General features: G+C 49.0%; 1 protein-coding gene across 1 annotated transcript in view; it reads left to right on the forward strand.

Annotated features, from left to right (window-relative positions):
* The first annotated feature begins 6,466 nt into the window (after positions 1 to 6,466).
* The window catches only part of HS3ST4 (heparan sulfate-glucosamine 3-sulfotransferase 4), a 45,579-nt gene continuing 31,281 nt past the window's right edge, over positions 6,467 to 20,764 (forward strand). The window contains exon 1 of the mRNA XM_072349470.1: positions 6,467 to 7,332. Coding sequence (XP_072205571.1) covers positions 6,719 to 7,332 — 614 coding nt within the window. The 5' untranslated portion in view covers positions 6,467 to 6,718. The remainder of the gene's footprint in view (positions 7,333 to 20,764) is intronic.

The following is a 20,764-nucleotide window of genomic DNA, read 5'->3' on the forward strand; positions in this document are numbered from 1 at the left end:
TTCTTCTCTTAGACTATAAAACACACCTGACCAAAGGAAGGCAAATGTTGTAGCAAAACGCAATAAACGAAGAGTCCTAATCATTTATTGATGCTATTTCAAGCCCAAGAAAGATCACTCAAAATCCTATAAAGGAAAAGTTCCTGAGCAGCCAGAGCCCATGCGAGAGGTGGCATGGGTGTTTCTGAAGAATAAATCTTAGCAGAACACTCTGGGTACCTCGTTACCAGGCAGAGAGTGATAAATTAGGCAGCTCACGGAAGAGCTACAGAAATGATGAAGGAGGTGGAGGATCCATCTAATGAGCAAAGATTAAATTACTGAAATTGGCAGGGTTTGACTGAGTGGCAAGTGAGAAGAGGAGGAACCACGCAGGGGAAGGAACGTGTGAGGAAGAACAGAGATGATTTAGGGATTCCCACTGGGCATCGCTCCTGCTGATGAAGAGTAGCGGATCATGGGCTGCTTGGGGAAGCCTCGTGCATGGGGCCCTGCAGCACCCAGCGCTCATTCTGCAGGAGCAACTTTGCACCCAGCAGCTGTGTCATTGCCCCCAGCTGGGCACCTGGCAGCTCCTGGCACCACAAAATGAGGGGCAGTGGGAACTGTGCTGCAGGGCACAAGGATCTCCCTCACTGCAAGAGCACAAGTGCCAGGGGCTGAGCCTTGTGCAGGGCAGAGCAGCATCAGAAGTGCTGGGGAAAGGGAGGAGTGAAAAGCCTGGTAGGGAGCAGAGCTGCTTTGAAGCAGAAATCTTTTAAATAGCCTCAGGCAGCTGTGAGCACACCATGCAGCAGATCCATAGCGGTCACTGAGCATGCACATGCTTATGGCTCTCACAATGCTCAAACCCACGGGTCCCTCTGGGGCCTCTTTCTTCAGAGCCATGCTGCAGCTGTGTAAGCCTCATACCGATACTGGGCAGTGCACGTGGGTGGGAGCCACTCTGGCTCCTACGGGCTACTCTGAGCTGTGCAAGTACCAAGGATGCGAGCCCTGATTGAAGGTGCCCCAAGCCAGTGACCTGAAATGAGCTCTGCTCTGCTCTGTGCCTCCTCTGGCACTCAGTGCCCTCTGCTCTGTTTTGGTCTGCAGCTCATTAGGGATGAATAAATTATGATTTTTAAAGAAGTGGAGAAGAAGCAGAGCTTCTTGTTTTATGACTGAGATGCAGCCTTCCCAGCTCTAAGTGAAAAAAGGTTTGAGCTGGCAGCACTGCTGGCACTGGAAGTTCTTCCACAGGGAGGGTATGAGGAGGATGAGGGGATGGTACATTTGCTCTGTGGCACCTCAGTAGGCATAGCCCTTGGACAGGGCTCTGAGGGAGATGCTCCCCTCAAGCACACTGCAAGGGCAGGCTTCTCACCTCCCCTTCCTGCCTGCCTGATAGCTATGGTACCACAGCCTCACAATGAGAACCTCAGAGCAGTGTGAGCCAAAGTACCCGGGTCTGAGCCAGGAAGACAGTGATGATTCAATGCCATCCTGCTTCGGCCAGACATCTCTGGCCATGGGCATGCATGATAGCTGTAGTGCATCAAAGGGATGAGGCAGTGAGAGGCTGCAGCCCAACACACACCTCAGTAGCCAAATCACATTGCTTTGCAGGAGGAAAAGGTTCCACAGATGAGGGGTATTTCAGAAAGCAGTGTATGCTGTGGGCACACACTGAATACAGGTAGCGCCTGTATTCAACACGGCTTTGCTGTGTCATCCCATGATGTGATCAGCAAAGGGCTTCCTGTACAAACCCTGCCCTAATTCTGCAAGAGCCAGGATTAGAACAGGAGATTATCTCCTGATGGTGTGCAGATAATGCCACTCACCCACTTACTCTGAGTAAGTACATGCCAGATGGGATGGTCCTGCAATGACCTTCCTAAACAAACTGCAGACAGCTCCTGCGCTGCTCAGTGAGAGCCACAGGATGATGTGGAACCTTCAGCCCTGAGCCATGGCTGGGGTGCAGCCCTGCCCTGAGTGATGGGCAGAGCCAGGAGCCTTCAGGAGGCTGGTGGGGCCCTGGGGGCCATTGAGCTGATTCTGCGAATGCCCCTTGTCCAACCTTGTCTGTTGCCTCCTGCCAGCATCCACCTCCCCAACAAAACGGCTTTCCCTCTGGCTACAGTGTTTGCAGAACTATTTGCTGTATAAATCATAGACCACAACGTATTCATTGCACATACACGCTTCCAAGCCTGAGAGATCCAAAGTGTTCTCTCTTTTATAGCAACTGTAACGAGGCACCAGTAAAACTGGGGATTTGGCTTGCCTGGAGATGCTCGTCCTCCACCTTTTGTTAATTTTAGGCAACAAAGACAGATGTGGCTCCTCAGATTCACAGGAGCCTCCTCTAAAAGCCATCAGAACAAACACTCATTTTAAACCCGAGGCTGTCTCCATGAATGGGGAAACGCTTTGACATTGTGGAACGCCACTGAAAAACATCTTGAGTGCCTTCTTGGATGAGAGTTTAAATGACATTGCGTTTTTACTGTTTATTTTCTATTCAGCATATATTTACAGACTTCATTCATTCCCTGAAGGAGGCAGAGCACCGAATGAATTAATCTCCCTCATTTCAAGGTGTTTCACTGCTTCTGCTGACAAGTAAATAATGAAGAAGAATTATGGGAATTCTGAAGTTTTCTGAAAATATATATATGTATATTTCCAGGAATGATTATATTTAATAAGTGTTTGTAAACACTGGGAAATAAAGACGACAATCTGTAAAAGCGGTAATTGGGATAGCAGCATGCAGGGATTCACAGGGCAGAGGCTTCTGTTGGAATCCTGCCTCACTTTGCAGCTTGGTCCAGCACAACCGTTCCCTGTAAGAGTTCCCCTGCTGTAAAGCTTTCAAAGATGGGTAACAGCTGTAACCCTTCACAAATTATTAAGTTACTGTCCCTATTAAAAATGTACACTTTTCACTCACACTAATTCCAGCTAGCTGTCAAGGAGCCTTGTTTATCCAATAGGCTGAAGACCCCTTTCCAATCACAGGTCTTCTCACTGTGTACCACACCAGAAAAATGGAACTGGGAGGGCCAGTGTGGGCCATCACATCCCATTCCCTCCCATTGCTGCCAGCCATACTATCAAGTCCATTTCGAGCCAAACCTTAAAACTAATTGCGTGTCTTGCCCCCTGTTTTCCTCTCAGGAATCTGTTCCAGAAAAACATTTCCTTCCAGTTAGGAACAATCCCATTTCTAGCCAAATGTATTTGTGCCAACTGATACCTATTTCTTTCTGTGCCAGCACTGCCTGCTATCGAGGGTCATCTTCCTTCTCAGTGTTCTGCTCATGTGCTGGGACAGGCAGGCAGCCCCAAGCTGAACTGAGCAGTGGGAGCTGGGAGGGACCACAGTGAGCAGCAGCTGCACAGTGGCTGCACAGCATGATGTTCCTCCACCCTTCTCCAAAGCAATGGGGCTCAATCCATGCCACAGCAGTGAGGGTGAATCTGACAGTCTCCGGTTTGATCTGGCAATTCCTGCATGGGGCTGATGGCACCTCGCTGGGCTGGGCACTTCCTGAAAGCCTGGGGAATGCTTCTGTTGCTAATTAATGTGAATCTAAGTGTGTGAGTATGCAGTGTAAATACACAAGCCTTTAAAAGCAGAACTGTCAAATAAAGTGTTACACTCCATCAGCTCCTGCTGCATCCGCTCACCAAATAGCAGCAGCCACTTGGATAACACTCGGATCTGCTCATGGATGCGTTTGACATCCATACTGGAAAAATACACATTTTATGATGAATAAAAAAAGCCCGAGCCCAGGCAGCAGGTACTGAAGGCTAACCCACTTGTTTTAGAGGGCTTTACATTCTGGTTGTAAAATTTCCTCTGGCTGGAAGCTGATGCCCAAGAAGAAATATTCTTTCTGTTATGTATGATTTGCCTGCAAATCCTATTAGTCTTCTGCACAGCACATCACAGGAGAAGAGGCACAGGAATGTCAGAGCAGGGCATTTCACTAAGCACTGTGGTTTAGATGTGCGCTTGGTACAAGGAAGACCAAAGCACTGTCACTTCAATGAATGGTGCCTATTTTGAGGTTTATCTTCTATTTTTGGAACTGAAAACTCCAAACTATTTTATTTTATTTTTTTCTACATGGAGGGGGAGGGAGGGAAACACTGTCTTGCAAAGTGAGAAAGGTGCATCTGTTGAATTGAATGTTGGTGTTGACTTTCAGCCAACGTTGCTCACTGTGTTCTTCATACAGACCTGCTGTAATAAAGCAGATCCCTGAACCTGTGGGGCTATTGGCATTGGCACGGCACTGTGAAAACGGAGAGCAGCCCTACTGACTTCAGTAGATGCTCAGTAGATTCTCCAGGTTAGAGTGAAAGTATCTCTGTATGAGGAGGACTCATCTCTTGCAATGCAGACCCACACATATCACAGCACAGATGTGACATTTAGGCTAAGGACATACATATGAGCTCACAAGAGTGCAGAGCAAACCCATGTTGCTCAGCGCTTCCCATCCCAGTTCAGCACCATCTGCTCCTCTCCCCAGTGACCCAAACTTGGGGATCTGGTTTCAGGTCCAGGTCTGACCTCCAGCCTTGCAAAGACCTTTCTGAGGGCTCAGACTTCCTGTGGCAGGGGCTGTGCCACCCCAAAGAGCCCTGGGACAACACAGCACATGGCTGTGTCCCCCAGCTGCTCCTGCTCCCAGTGCCAGGGTGGGAAATAGGCTGAGGGATGCACGACTTTGCTTCTGTCAGTTCAGGTTAGTCCTTCAACATTCACGTTACTGTAATGCAGTTGAAAAGGAATCCACTAGTTACAGGAAATGATTTACAGGACACGAGGCGCAGCATTTCAGAGGTCTCATGTGTACCATAAAAAATATATTATAAAGAAATAATCTCTATCGGAACTGGAGCTGCACAGAGAGAACACATGTCCAGCTGAGAGCAGCATTGAGCTTTTGTTCATTATGGGGAAACTCTGTGCTCTTCATCTTATTTGATGAGTAATTTTTCTCAGAGCTCAGTATCTGGTTAATATTGGCAATCAATATTATTTTTTCAATTGTTGCTTTTGCTGTGAGATCCAGCTCAGCTGAGATTCCAATGGCATTTGCTCAGAGGTGCTTCCAGTTGAGCATCACAAAGTAACAGTGAGATTCAGTGCCGGCCTGGAGCTTCCTGCAGGATATAGGCATGGCAGAATGAAGCTCCTAGTGCTGTGGCCACACGGGGCTGGGCACGTGCTCTCTGCTTCTCCAGCATATTCTCAGCAGCTGGTGTTGACCCTGGGGGTGAGTCAATGTGAAGCTCCTCTGTAGTGTATGTCACTCAGTTCAGGCGCTGGCTCTGCTAGCAATGTGCAGCGCCCAGTCCCAGCTGGAGCTTGGGGACAGGAGGTCGGGTAGTGCTCACTCACCCGTGAGGGCTTTGGCAAAGGACTGAGCTTCTCAGCCACTGTGCATCACAGCAAGAGCAGATCTGTACAGCTGTGGAGGCATGGAGAGCATGGTGATGTGCCCACAACGACACAGAGTGATGCCTTTGGGAGAGATACTCAGGAGACACAAGAATGAAGGGCAGGAGGAGCTGAGGGACATTAAAGCACAAAATCTATCCTAAAGCAAAAGCTAAGAGCTGGAGGTGGGAAGGGTTGGATTGTGAAGCTGAAAAGAGAAGGTGGCTGCTCCAGAGAGCTGCCATGGGAGGCTTTTGGCCACAGCCTGTTCCTGGGCACTGCTCCTTGTGCAGTGTGAGGTGCAGCCAACCTCAGCTCTTGGTCCCCACAATCCAAATCCAATACACTGAGAAAGGCCATCAGATCTGCTCCACCAGCACAGCAGCTGCCACCAACTCCTGCTCATGAGCTGCAGCCCATCTCTCAAACTCCACTGATGGAATCTGCCCGTTCCACTCCCCAACTGCAGAGGAACAAAGCCGGGGGTCTCTGATCCCTCTGCATGCTGCAGCAGGAGCAGAGATTCCCGTGGGACCTCTTTGGTGCGCTCATCGGTGGAGAGCTGGAAGAGTTGGACAGGAGCAGTAAGCTGGGGGCACTGGGGAGTTTGACAATACAGGATGCATTTTGGGGCACCCAAAGGGGAGTAAGTATGGATAACCGGTGAAGGAGCTGCCTCAGGGTGATCTCTGCTGAGGAACAGAGCAGGGGTGCAGAGGGCAGCGGGTGCTGCCCGAGCCCGTGGCGGCCCGCAGCCACCCGCAGGCGTGAGCGCAGGGAGGGGGGGACAAACGGGGCGGGCGGAGCGCGGGGCCGCGGACCCCAGGGACGGCCCCGGCCGGGGCGGGCGCTGCCGAGCGCTGCCCGCGGCGAGCTCCTTGCCGGCGCCGTCCCCGGTGCTCGCGGCGCTGTCCCCGGTGCACCCGGAGCTGCCGGCGCCGGCGTTCGGCGGGGCCCGGCGCGCTCCCCGCGCTCTGCACCGCGGCCGGGGGCGGGGGCGGGCCCTCCCCGCGCCGGGAGCGCGCTCCCGCCTCCCACCCGGCACAAAGTTTCGCGGCAGGAACTCGGGAGGCAACAGTGCGGAGCCGGCGGCGCTGAGCCCAGGCGCGCCCCGGTGCCCGGCGGGGGCCGGCGCCGAGCGTGCCATGCGGGGCTCCCCCCCGGCGGCGGCGGGGCGGGGGGGCGGCGGCGCCCCATGCGGCCGGGGCGGCCGGGAGGAGGCTGACACCATGTGCGCCCGCTGCCCTGGGCGAGGAGCGGGGAGCAGCCATGGCCCCCCCCGCACAGCCGGGGGTGCCGGGCGGGCGCGGCTCTAAGGTGCCCCCGGCGCGGAAGCTGCTTTGCATGTGCAGCCTCTCGCTCTGCCTCACCTACCTGTGCTACAGCCTGATGGGGGGCGCGGGCCCGGCCGCCCTGCGCTCCCCGGCCGCGCTCCCCGCCACGGCGGCCCCCGGCGCCCCGCGCTCCCCGGCCGCGCTCCCGGGCACGGCGGCTCCGCGCTCCCCTCCCGGCCCGCCCGGCAGCGCCGCTGCCCCCACCGCCTCCTCCGCTCCGCCGCGGGCCTCCAACGGCAGCCGGGACGCGGGCGCCTGGACGCGGACGCCGCTGGCCCCCGGGGAGGTGATCGCGGCGCAGAACGGAGCCTTCGAGAGGGACCCGCAGGAGTCGAGCACCACGGACGAGGAGCTGAGCCGCGCCGGGAGCCGCGGCACCACGCCGGACTACGGCGAGAAGCGGCTGCCGCAGGCGCTCATCATCGGGGTGAAGAAGGGCGGGACGCGGGCGCTGCTGGAAGCCATCCGCGCTCACCCCGACGTGAGGGCTGTGGGCACCGAGCCCCACTTCTTCGACCGCAATTACGAGAAGGGGCTGCAGTGGTACAGGTGAGCGCGCGGAGCCGCGCCGGGAGGGGCTGAGTGGGCTCAGAGGTCCCGGCGGGGCGGTTGTGCGACCGGGGGGCCTCCCCTGCAGCCGCGGTGGTATAACGCGATGCACCGATGGGGTGCGGAACCGTCCCCGGCTGCTGCTGGGCGCTGGGCAAAGCGCGGCGGTTCAGCTGCACAGTGCCCGAATGGGTCAGAGATTAACAACTGCTGAAAGAAGGAAGGGAGCTCGTTGTTGCAGGTGATGCTGTGGGTTTTCAAGTGGAGAAGGATGCTTCTGTCACACCAGCTGCAGAGGGTTCACCCCACAATTAAGATTTACTCTTTATTCAACAAGTTCCAAGTCTGAAAGTTTTTAAAGGTTTCTTTTTTTTTCGTTGCAAGATTTAATTAGAAATCTCGAAATGTGAGTGTTCGACATCACGTAACACTTTAAGAGACTCTTACACTAAGAGTTCTGATTATCAGAAAATCCTGAACCGCAGTGAGGAAAGGCTGAGTGCCTCGGAAGGTGTAGCAGAGCAACGAGTTGTGCTGGCTCAGGGGTTGGCGGTGGTGTTTTCTCCCCTTGGTTTCTACCTTCCTTCCTTTTTCTCTCTTTGATCTCAAACCAAAAAGCATGCGGTGTGTTAGCATAGCTTGCAAGTTACTGTTTCTTTAGCTCATGGTTACAAGAAACCCATACTTGTTTTGTTCCAAGAAACAGTGGCTAAGCAGATGGGTTCTGCGTTTTCATCGCACATGTGCTTGCTCTGAAAATTAAGGGAAAACAAGCACAGCAAGTTGGTTACTACATGTTTCAGCCAGGCACTCTTTATTGGAATAGCACTCACTGTTTCTATGATAGCAGCATGTAAATCTGAGGAACTCTAAGCAACTTTGTGTGGATATCGTGAAAGCAGAGTCTTTGCAACACCCATTTGGTGTGGCATCCACCTGGCTTTGTCAAAATGCAGAGGGATTTTCTTGGGGGACTCCAATAAAGTGGAGATCAGTGCTGTGAAACCATATTCATCTCTTTTCAGAATGCTGTACCAACTCAGGGGAGGAAGGAAGGATTGGATGCCATTATTTTATTGATACACTTAAGCAAAATAATTTCGGACACGCTCTTTATTTTTACTGATTATTATTTTTTTTCCATGTAGGAAAGCTTTGCCTCGATAAATAAGTTCAGCAAATGTGCTGGAAGAGGCTGGAGAGCGGCATAGAAATAAATGGGTTCGGTTTGATTCAAAACGGGTAAAGAAGATCAAGCAGAGGATATGACAAGCTGCTTTTTCATCTCGAAAATCACACTGCACAGGAAAGGGTTGGAGAGGGGATGGAGCCACTCTCCTGGAGCAAACGGCACACACGGGTTTTCATTTGCAGAAAGTGCTGTGAATTTTTTCATCCCTGTGGTAGCTCTGTGGCCAGCCCAGCTGGTTCCTGGTGCTGGTGATATGCTGCGCTGGCAGGAGGTGTGAGATGAAAAGATTGGGTAGGGGCTGATTTGTGAGGTCCTGGGCAAAGTAAGATGGAGGATGGATTCTCTGGTCGTGGGGTAAATAAATTACTTCACTATTTACTTATCACTGTGGCCCTGAGTGCTTGCCCCGATGGTTTAACCTAAAGCATCTTCCACCTGCCCACCCCAAGCACCATCCTTCTCCTTTCTCTGAGAAGCTTTGCAGCCATGTAAGAGCAGGGCAGTGGGTCACACAGTGGGGGACAGCACCTATAGGGATTGCATCCTGCCCTGGGCTGAGCTGAACTGAGATGAACTGAGATGAACTGATGCTCCCTGCCCGAGTAGCTGAGTTTTCCTATCAGTAGATATTTCTGTTTTCTTTTTATTAAAGGGGAAAAAAAAAAAAAAAAAAGCAACCACTGAAGTGTTTATAGCAGCATCTCCTTACAGTGACTTTTATCACTTGTTTACATCTTGCACATAACACTTCCTTTTAAGCTGTTAGTTCTTAATGTGGTCAAGTTGATTTTTTTTTTTTCTTCTGCAGTGAAACGAGGAAATAGCAGCCTGAGTTCCTTGCTTTGTTGTTGACTGCTGAGCACATCTCACACCGCCCAGCCAAGCTATGGGGAGGAGCACACGTGCACTGGTGTGAGCTGGGTGTCAGGCCGCTCTGGTCTGTGCTGCCAGGGTTGCTCTGTGCCTGTAATGTGTGCTCAGCTGCCTGAAGGATGGGTGAGGTGATGGAGCTCTCCTTAAGCTGCACCCAACGCACCATGATGTGCATTAGCTTCTGTTGATAATTTCCTAGGGATTTTTTTCTTTCTCCTCAGTGTTGGATGTAACTCCACTACTATAAAACATTGTGTTAGAGGGTTAATTGGAAGTGAGTTTTAACCTTTTGTTTTGTTGGCAGTGTGGCATTGCTTATACGTGGTGCATGTGTTAACTTGCCCATCTTCAGTTCTGGGGCCATGATACCGAGCAGTAGGCATTACCTTGGGCAATGGACCCTTTTACCAGTGCTCTGTCTTACCATGGAACAAGTTGTTCTGTCAAGGAACAGGTGTTTACCTTTCCTTTGGAAGCCACTGGTGACTCTTTCTTATTTTGCATTCTTTTCTCAATCACAGGACGTGCTGTTGTTCTCTATTGGAATCGTTGCTGACTTGTAGTCAGGCAGGCACAGTGCAGATGCTGCCCTGCAGCAGTTGGAGCAGCTTCACACCAGGTCTGGGGAGTCTGGGGACAGGGCTGGGACTCAGCACCTGGGTAAGGAGGAGGAACCTGAACAGAGATCACTCAGTTGGGATGCTCTGCTCATGAGAGTGACCAAAGCTGTCGGTCGGAGCACTTCCAGCATCTCAGCCACTCTCTGGGACAAACAGGACAGCCTAGTGCTATGGGCAGCTGCCTGCAGGCTTGGGAAGGGGAAGTGGTTCCCTTCTGTCCATTCATGCTTTGAAGGCTGTTTTGACATCTGGTGTTTTAGCAGAAAATTGAGGACATGTAACTGTATTTTGAAAGCAAATGTGTTGTTTTAACAAAAATATGATCTCCATAATGCAAGGAGAGCACTGAATGGAGATCTGAAGTTCACTAGCTTGAAGATTATTCCAAAACCTCAGTCCTGGAGTTAAGCTCTGTGTACACATACCTGTTGTTGGCCAACAGGCCAGCTGTGGCAGCAGGAGCTGTGGCAATGTCTCTGCAATCAGACCACACTGCTGGTGCTCTGCCCCAGGCCCCCACGTGCCAAACAATTACATGGGCATAACGTTATGCACGCAGTGGTCCTGCTGCAGCCGCTGCAGGGAGCACTCACCATGACAAGCAATGAAACGGTTTGCATGTCTAATGCTATTTTCACGGCCTGTCTGGTTTGTCTTTTCTTTTTTCTTTTTTTTCTTTTCTTTTTTTTTTTGAGTGTTCTCCATAATGGTCAGACCTGCGTGTTACTGTGTGAACTGCTGCCTTGGTACAAATAATGTGTACCACGACCAGGAGCGCAGGCTATTCAGAAAACCAAACCACTTCCGTCAGCTCTGCGCTGATGGGCACTATAGGAACACCTACAGTGGAAGGACAGATGGGTTTTTTTTTTGCTAACAACAGGCACCGCTGCCTGGTAACTGCAGTATTTCTCTGTAAAATGCCTTCCTAGTGGACTGTGCCCTCTGCACTTCTGGTAACTTGGGGAAAAGGTATTGATTTTTTTCCTGGACCTGCTGTGAGTTGGCTTTTGCTGAAATGTAGTGACTCAGCTGCCCTCCCACCTCTGTGGATCCAATATATTGGGATTTATCTGGTTTGAAGGCTGCAGGAACATTTCCATATAGCGCTGCTCTTCCAACAGCTTGTTCTCATCACCTTTCCCAAACCTTTCGGTATGGGTCAAGTCCTATCTTTGCACCACTTTTCCTAGACCAAGTCTTCCCTGCAATACAAGCACTCTCATGCACCACTGACCTTCTGCCAGTGCCTGCATCCAGCTGCAGTAAGGCCAGCATGGTTGCTATAGGTGGCTTGCAGACTGGTGACTGTGAGCACAGGACCAAGCTGGCCCAAGTCTGTCCCTGTATTTGCCCTTCTGGAGGTTGAGAGGAGGCCACTGCAGCATCAGGTGTGGAATTTCTTTCATACCCAGAGCTGCCATGTGCCAGACCCACCACCCTACCCCTTCCCTGTGTGCAGAGCCAGGGGAACCCCCATCAGCATCCTTGGCCAGCAGTTTTCTCTCAGCCTTTTCACTCTGTTTCAGATCAAGGGTTGGGATGCAGGAATGAATCAGGCCTCTTTGCAGTGTTTTATCACCTGATGATGGCTAACCACAGGCTGCTTGACTGTAGCCATGGGAATGGCAGCAGCTTTCAGCACCCCATGCCTCTTCACGCTGTGCTTGCTCGTTCTTGCAAAGAGTGTGAGATGAGTGTGAGGACAACACACGGGCAGGGGATTGCTGCAGGAGCCTAGCCTGCAGAGCCCTGTGTGGCCACAGCATCCTGCTGCTGGGCAAGGCAGCAGTGGGGCTCGGTGGCTTTCAGAGCATCGCTTGGAGCACACAGGGAGCCTGCAGTAATCTCACTGTTACACTATGTCTTCAAGCACATACTTTCTGTAGGATTTTGCTCGATAATCCACTTAAGAAAATGCTACACTGCTTTGCTTCTAATGGTTTAAGTGTTATTTGTAGTGTCAAAGTTTGTGAGCTTCGCTCTGTGCGTGAATGCAGTATCACTCAAGCATGTAGACACTACAGAAAATCCAAAAATAGGCCTTGGGAAAAACAGCCGCCTTGGAAAAGAGAAAGGCAAAGAGTCAGTCTGTTGTATTCATGGGTTTAAATGATGAGTCTGACCTCAGCTCGTTTTTTTGATTTACTGAGGCTTGTTCTGCTCTGTTAGAAGCACCAACTGGCGGCAAAGGAGCAACAGGTTCTCAGAGAAAGTTGTGGACAAAGCCTTTTGATTTTCAAAGTAAAAATTCCAGTACAAATTGGTGACACCTTGTATTGAGAGAGGTTTGAGTCCTTTGCTTTTCATGGATTTCTCTTACCTCTTGTTGTCATGGGGACTTCTTTTCCCTGAGTTATTATATCATGCACTTCAGCAGAAATTTTATTGCTTTGGGGGCTGGAGAGGCTCATGTGGGACATTTCTCACTGCTCATGGTGTAATACACAGAGGTAATTTCTTTCAAATGATTTTTGCTTGAAGTGGTTTCAATGAATTGAGAAGGGTAAGAGTTTGAATGAATGGCTGAAATGTTAGTGCTGAGTTCAGGTAAAGAACATACACCATCAAACTTTCCAGAGCATTAAATGTGGGTATTATAATTTCACTGTGGTATGTGAGTAGGCAGCAGTCCATTTTATCCTTCTATTCACTTTAAAATATATATATATGTTAGTTAGGATTTGAAGCGGTTTAAATTGGCTTCCAATCCCTTTAAAAAAGTTTAGATAAAACCCTAAACAAAAGAGTCATCTCAGTCACAGAGAGGAACTGGGGACCACAATGCGAGAGGCCGGGGCACTGCTGCCTGCGTGGCCATATGGGTCTGGTGCATCCACTGTGTGTTTGTCAGTTGGGTGGCCAGTTGAGTGAGTGCATGGGTGTCTGGTAGGGTCGTTGGTTGGGTTGTTAGGTGGTTGAGTTGTGTGGTTGGTTGTGTGGTTGGTTGGGTGATGGGTTGAGTGGTTGATTGGTTGATTGTTTTGCTTGTTTTTGGGTAGCTGCTGCTTCCAGGATAAGCAAGAGTATTCAAAAGCCATGTGTCTGAAGGCTGTGGGAAGGATTCCTATTTATGGAAAAACTACCAGTATTTTCAGATCTCCCATTTCCATCCCCAGAGTCAACACACCAATTTAGTAAATGTTGCAAGGCGCACTATTTTCCCCCTTGTCATATTATACATCCAAGCATCAAGGATGGATCATAAACTTGCTCTTTATGGCTTTAACATTTCAATTGCTAGTCACATTTTATGTAAATGAAGGTATTTACCTTGACAAGCTCTCCTGTGAAGTACAGTACTTCTTTAAAGAATTTATTTGGCAATATAAACAGGCCAAACGCTGAGGGTGGATGCAAAATTCACAATTGATTTCCCAGCTAAGTACCGTGGGGTCCTCCCAGGTATCCCAGAGACTGTCTGACCATGTAGAAGCTGAAGTAGGGCAGCTGAGGTCAGAGGAAATAGTGAAGGGACGTCAGTTGGAGCCACCAACCTGCTGAACAGCACTGATTTCAGATAAAAATAACTCCATCTGCCAGACTTTATTTTGTATTATAGTGATCTCTGTGTCACATTTTGGGCAAAAATCAGATTTCCATTCCCTTCAGAGCCAGACTGGAGTAGGCTTGGCCCCTTCCTTTATTAGCAGGCAATCATTTTGGTTATGAGTAGCTCTGGTAGCCTAAATTTGTATCTCTCCTTTGTTTTAGAGAATATATCCTTTCATCTTGCATTGAGATGGGTGCAGTAATATAATATACTTTCTATTAGTGTTCATCCACATCTGCAAATAACTTTATTTTAGCCTCAGCTCTGCCCTTTTTGTATTTGCTCTTGATGGACGTTCATATAATTAAGCTGAGCATGCGAGCACGCTCATGGAGAGCTAACGTCAGAGTCAGGAGCGTGTGTTAAATTCGCATTCGGATTCAGCAGCTGACAGCACAAGCTGAGATCACCCAGTCAAGGAAAAGACAAAAACATATGTGTAAGCTGGGGGAAGGGGCTCCAAGCAAGGATGGGGCTCCTCTGGCCAGCTGCCCCCCAGATCTGGGAGCTCCTGGGTAAGGGAAGTGGCATGGAGGAGGCCAGCTAGTGGGTACAGGGCTGCACGGCTTGGACAGGGCATTAATGAGGAATTTCTCAGCTCCAGTCCCACTTGTTTAAAGATACACCAAGCCTTTTCCATCCAAAGTGCTGACTCATGAGGGGCCGATGACAGACCATGGATCCTGAAGTCGTTGCTGCTGGAGGTCTTTAATTGGCCTTTGGTTCCTCCTCGTTGGTCCTTCCCCCTGGGAGCATGAGCATTGATTCCACTGCTGCTTGCCTGCACTGTCAGCACTCACACCTCCCTGCTCATTTCTCAGCTATTCATTTGGAGTGCACAAATCCCAGATCATCAGCTCCCCCCGCCGTGTGGGGGCCAGCAGGGCCAGCAGGCTGCACTGGGCTACGGACCTGGGGGCTTTGGATAGTGAGCAGGCACTAAACTGAGGGGGCATAGAAATATTCAGGCAGCATTTTGGGCCATCTCCCAAAAAGAGCACCCTCTCTGCACCATCCTGACTGAGGGTCTGACCCTTTCCTGCACCTGCTCTTGGGCTTCTCTTCCTCTTTGCTGCTCCTTGGTGGCTGCAGTGCACGGATCAGCATGGGAGGAGGGAGCGCTGCTGGGTGTGCTGCACATGCCTACATCAAGAACAATAATGGTTCCTTACACAGCTCCAAATCCTCGAGAAACCCCCCCCCCAGCAATCAAAGCACGGTGGAAAAACGCCTGAGGCAATAACTTCATTGGTAAACTAACACATTTAGCTGAACATTTCTGAGACCCAGCAAATCGTAATGCAATTTCCTATGCAAAAAGGGTTTATCTCTATCTAAATATTATTCTGCATCGTTACTCATTGTAGGAAAGCTATTGCTCTCCTAGGTTAACTGATTGAACTTTGGAAATAAAGCAGCAAGCTTATCGTACTGGTGGTAGCTTGACTTTTATTGCTCCTAAATTGTGGTGATATTGTTCGATGTGAGTAAACGAATGCTCCATTAGAAAATATTAAAGTTTGGTGCTACTTCAGAATTAAAGAGATTAAAAGAGGCATTTCTGCAATCTAGTCCACCATGAAATTGGAGTCTGCTCAGTATGTAAAGTGTGTAATGCAAATAACCGAATAATTAGTGACAAAGGATGACTGGCATGGATTTAAGGCTCCAACTATCCTGGATATCTTGAGGCTGGAATGGCAGTAGGGGAATGTGTTATTAGATCATTACTGGCTGTTCTGCTCGAGCCACTGCTGGTGAAGGTACCTCAAGGTGCTTTATTATTACCACATTCCCATGTAATATTCCAAAACCCAGGCTGTGGTCATCTCTGCAGGATGTCATCCATGTCTCTGCCATGGTCTGGGCAACTAAGATCTGAACAGGTTTATTTGGAGTGCAGATTTGTGTCCTGCAATTGCAGTGATGTCCTATAAATGAACACAAATTGCATTTCTAACTCAGCCCTTCTCCAGCACATTGTGTAGCAGTCATTTTGCACGTTGGTGCCCCTGTACTTAAACACACAGCGCAGACTGCATAGTTCCTTCTTCATTAACAGGATTTATATCCTTGGTGTTTCTTGCTGCCTGACTTAGTGTTGTAATGAAGAACACGAATGCTGCCTTAATTAAAATGCAAAACCCTTACATTTATATATATGTCGCCACTGAAAATTAAGGTTCACTAAAAATTAAGGTTTGCTGAAAACAGTGAGTTTAAAAGCTTGTGGCAGGTTTATCTGCTGCCTGTGAAACAGGAATGGTTTGGGAGAAGCAGCACCCGGGGCAGGTTTAGCAATCAGCCTGTTTGTCCCTGGGCAGTGGGACGGGGACATGGGGCTGGGACATGGTGTGGGGATGTGGGGCTGGGTTTGGATGTGGGGTTCTTCCAATGAGGTTTTCCCCTCAGGGAATTCTCCATCAAAGGCATCTTTGGGAGTCTGTTTCCAAAGTCCCTAGTTTAGTTTAGTGAGGGTCTTTTATCCTCTATTTCTGTGGGTTTTTCTTCTTCTTTTCTCCCAGTTTAGTGTGACATACCTGGGCCAACAGATAAGCCAGCAGGGAGTGGTGCCTTCATTGCCATGCACAAGCATTATTGCCTTTTGCGGTGGTCAGCTACTTCAAGCCTCACCGCTGAAAACGTCTGCTTGTCCTGCTTCTGCTTACCTTCATAAGCAGAGGTACTGTGGCACGGTGACACCCACCACCCACCCCCCTAGATAATTAGCAGTTGTCAATTAGAGTCTTATCACCAGAAAGGCCTCACGAAGCAAGCTTTGAGACAGAAAAGAAAAGCAGTTTTGTCTTTCACAGGTGGGGTACATGGGTGCTGGCTCTGGCCCAGTTCCACGTTGGCCAAGGATGATCACTGGTCCCGGCTTGCAGTGCTCGCTGTCAGCCTGCTGTTTTACCAGGGAGGTGCAAAGCAGTTTAAATGAACCAGAGAAATTCTTCTATATAATATTAATTCAGAAAAAGAGTAAAAATTGTAAATGCAAACATTCCCGACTTTCTCTCTCCGAGCGCTGTGCATGCATCGCCTGTGGCAGTATTATCAGTTATGAAGATATTTTGCATTCAAGGATTTGCAGTTTGCAGGCCCATGAATATTCAGACCCCAATTCGCCCTTTCTGTCTGTGCACTGGACCTATCCTTTCCTTTCCTTCTCTCCATTTTTATTTTATTTTTTATTTTTTTTTCCAGCAGATTCAATTAGTTCTATTTGCTGCTTTAGCAATAAAACAATTCCCTCTGTGGCATTAAAATGAGTTTGTTTCATTATTTCATTTGGCTTCTTGTTATATGTTGGAGGAAAGGAGGGGGCTGTGCTCACCGCCTGCCCCTCTGCGGGGGGAGGGCTGCCAAGTGAGGACGCTGGATGCACTTGGGGCAGCATTAAGAATTAATGAAGGGCATTTGCTTGTGTGAGACGCGGGATCCTCACTGACGGAGTCAGTCTCAAAGCTACGGGTAAAACTGGACCAGTCCCAGAGATTTTCAAGATGACTTTGGTTTCCGAATTGCCCAAGTAGCTTTGGGTGTGCTGGTCTGTTGGAAACGTTGGAAGAGTTGTTTCTGCTCAGTTCCTAAGCACGCAGACCCTTTTGCCTTGGCTGTTAGTAATGAAATGCAGAGGCTGTCCCCACGTTTATTTTAGCTAAGGCACAAGTTAATCTGAGCTGAAACATCAATTTAAAGCCAGCATCCCAGTTTATTGAACTGTCGCTCTGTGGTGGCTGGGTGTGCACTGTGCTGGGGCTGGGGCCACGATACTAGTAGCATTTTCTCCCCAAAATGCAGAACACGGCGTAAGGAAAGCACACAACTGTTGTGAGAGTCGGAATAGCGGTGATTATGTGGGCTGGGTTTATAAATAATTATACAGAGTGGCAGAATTCTTTTAGCAATCTGCTCTTGGAGTGCCCTTTCAGGGTCTGCGATGGCGTCAGGTAGCTGCACGGTGTTAACAGACCCATAAATCATCCTTGTTTCACACTGTGCTAAACACAAATCATATTAGTTACAACACTGAGGAGCATCTAAGTAGAGAGAAGAGAAAGGCAATGTAGAAAGAGAAAACCAGATTCAAATCTAATTGCTTTCTCACGTGTGTTGGCTGGGACACAATGGAGGGCTGCGGGAAGGGAGGTCAGCGCAGGCTGGGTGCTCCACTGCCATCACACTGTTAACAGCACATGCTGCTATTGGGGGTGGATGAAAAGCCATGGGGCTCTGTGTGTTCCTCTTTCTGTGACTCAGATATTTTGAAACAGTGGCATTGGTTCCAGTTCCTTTTTCATTATGAGGTTAAATCTAGAACCAAATGAGAATTACCAGGTCCTTGTGTGAGTGGTGAGTTGGGCGGCACTGGGGGAGGTGGGTGCCGTACTCTCCATAGGACTCCTATCTCCTCATGGGGAGGTTCTGATGGGGTGGGGGGAGCTGGGTGTTGTGCCCACAGCTCTGGTGTAAAGGGGAACCAAAGTCTGCTGGCAGCTGGGGGAGCTCTACTGCAGGCTGATGCGATGGGTCGTTAACGGCAAGTCTGAATGGAACAGAGTACGGGAGCTCAGAAAGGAAATGTGTCTATTTGGGGTGGGAAACTCTTTTAAAAGGAAGAAAAATTAGAGAGTCCAGCGGGGTAAGCAGGACTGCAAAGTTAAGTAATTAATCACACGGGTTGTAACTTGGAAAGGAAGTAAACGTGATAAAAGGATTTGTCTGAGTAGATTACAGACAAATTAGAAGAAAAAAAAAAGGAGGGGTCATCACCGACCTGGGAATTGTGCTCTTTAGAAGTCTTCAATCATTCTCGCAATCAATTCTGCATTTCCTTAATAGCAGTGTGAAACATGGCTCGCTCTGCATTGTCTTAGATTAACCGCTAACTGCAAACCATACATTAAACGAAGTATTGAATATTTGTCTCTCAACAATACACTTGGAAATTGTTTATTTCCCTACTAGGTCTTCTGCAATGCATTTAGGTACTGTAACCTAAATTGTAAAATATATACTGGCAATATCTGCACTCGATATTCTCCCATGCACTGCTCTGACAGCAGCTGCGCGACGGCCCACAATTACAGCGAGTTTTTTTTCTCCTAAACTGATTGTTTGTTTCTGGAGACAATTACTCTGACTTTATTATACAACCTATGTTTCTCTGCAGCAAACAATCAGCTTTATGGGTTTTCTTTGTAAAATACCAAGTCGGTATACTCGCTAATATGATTCAATTGTATTGTGTTATCTGACCTTTAAGGAACTTGCAATCTATAACAACATGGTTCTACAGCAGATCCGCTAGTAAAAAGCCATGACTTCTGGGAAATTCAGCTTGCAAACAAGTGCAGTCCAGATCTAAAAGGAGCAGTGAGGCCTTTTAACCCCTTTGCTGCTGGTCAGTGGGGCTGGTCTGGGCAGTCACATGGGATGGACACACGGGATGAGGCCGGTAGTGGGAACAGGAACCCCCATCCCTATGCTTAGTAGTGGGGGATTCACCTTTCAAAGGTCGTCAGGCTGTGATCAGATGAGTGAAGGGTATGAGATGTTGGATGTTGCAACAGGTTGGATATTAGGAAGAATTTTGTCTCTGGAAGAGTGGTCAAGCACTGGCACAGGCTGCATAGGGGGGTGGTGGAGTCACCGTGCCTGGAGGTGTTTGAGGGCAGGTATGGGACTTAGGGACCTGAGTGAGGGGGCAAAACTGGTAGTAGGTGAACAGTTGGACTGGATGATCTTTCCAACCCGAATGATTGCATGATTCTGTGTTCAGCAGCCAAGACCCTGGAAACTGGAGGGAGCGTGGGAGCTGCTAACAGGGAGAGAAACATCTCTGAAGTTTTAATGATCGTTTCTCAGAAGCTGGAGGACGATCTGTGCCCAATGCTCAGTGTTGGTTTTTGTTTTTTTTTTTTATGAAAGTTTTCTCAGTGCTCTGCATGGACTTTTGGCAGAGATCTTTGTGAAACAACTTTTTCCACTGAGGAACCAGAGATCAGAGGACCATTCTCTTTAATGCTCGAGTGTGCGTGAACTCACAGGGTATTATTTGAGGCTCTGCTAACCTTGTTAAAGGTCACCTTTTGATCCCATCAAATACCCTCTTTACCTGGAGATAAGATTTAGAAATGAAAGACAAGAAAGAAAGAGCTTAAGGAAGAAGGAGAAGCAGGCAGCTCGCTGCTCCCAACTGAGGGGGGGGGGGTTGGGAGCTGGGGTGAAGGCAGTGCTGGGGGCAGGCTGGAGGGGAGCACCAGGCACTGGATCCCTGCAGCCCCATGCACTGCATGGCACTGAGGAAGCAACTCCAGATCAAGGTCACGGCCGAGGTCAATAAATAATACATGACAATTAATCTTAGAGACCTGCTCCTCAGGGATAGAGGACACTGCAGCGTGCAGGTCCGGGCTTCCAGGATGCTGCCTTGGCTCTGTATCAACCCGGGGCGAGTCAATGAAAAATGAACCTCTGCTGGGAGCTGTGTGCCAGGCATTGGGCTCCATCCCAGCAGCCCTGTGCCCACCCCACTGGGACTTCTGCAATTGTTTGCTTCTTACAATCAATTCCCATTGGAGATGTTTTAAAATGTATAACTGTCTCCTTGAGACGACGGTATCCAGCAGGTGGTAACACTCAAAGCTTTTTCTTTTTAATCGGCACTAAGGATTTACAAAGGAAACCTTGACTTTTAGATTGATTTTTAAATAAGCATATATTTAGCTGTTAGTGCTTGAAGTACATATTGGATTATATTCTTCTGCAAACAGAATATTCTAATTGATCTTGCTAATAAATAATGAAAGCCAGCTCTGGTACGTATAATTCAAGGTTACGCTGCATTTGTACCAGCTGCACTGGGGAGTTTTTTAATGCTTAAAAGCTTATTTCTTTTTTAAAAAATAATAACAATAATAAAAAAAAAGCTGGAAAAAACCCACCACAGTGTAGATGTGGGGAGGAAGGCGAAACGCTGAGCTTTGCTCGAGAATTTCCTTTTGTTATTTTCTACAATGTAATTAGCAGGTGCCACCGTTTGAGATCTCCTTATGTGCACGGAACCAACTTGAATCGAGCGGGCAGCAGCGTGCCTGGGTTCCACCTTGTGATGCAGGGAGCCTGACCCCGTGTGCTCACAGCGCAGCATCCTTGTTTACCAGTGGTAACTGGAAGTTGTGGAGATCA

Source organism: Excalfactoria chinensis, chromosome 14 (genome assembly GCF_039878825.1).
Source record: "Excalfactoria chinensis isolate bCotChi1 chromosome 14, bCotChi1.hap2, whole genome shotgun sequence".
NCBI lineage: Eukaryota > Metazoa > Chordata > Aves > Galliformes > Phasianidae > Excalfactoria > Excalfactoria chinensis.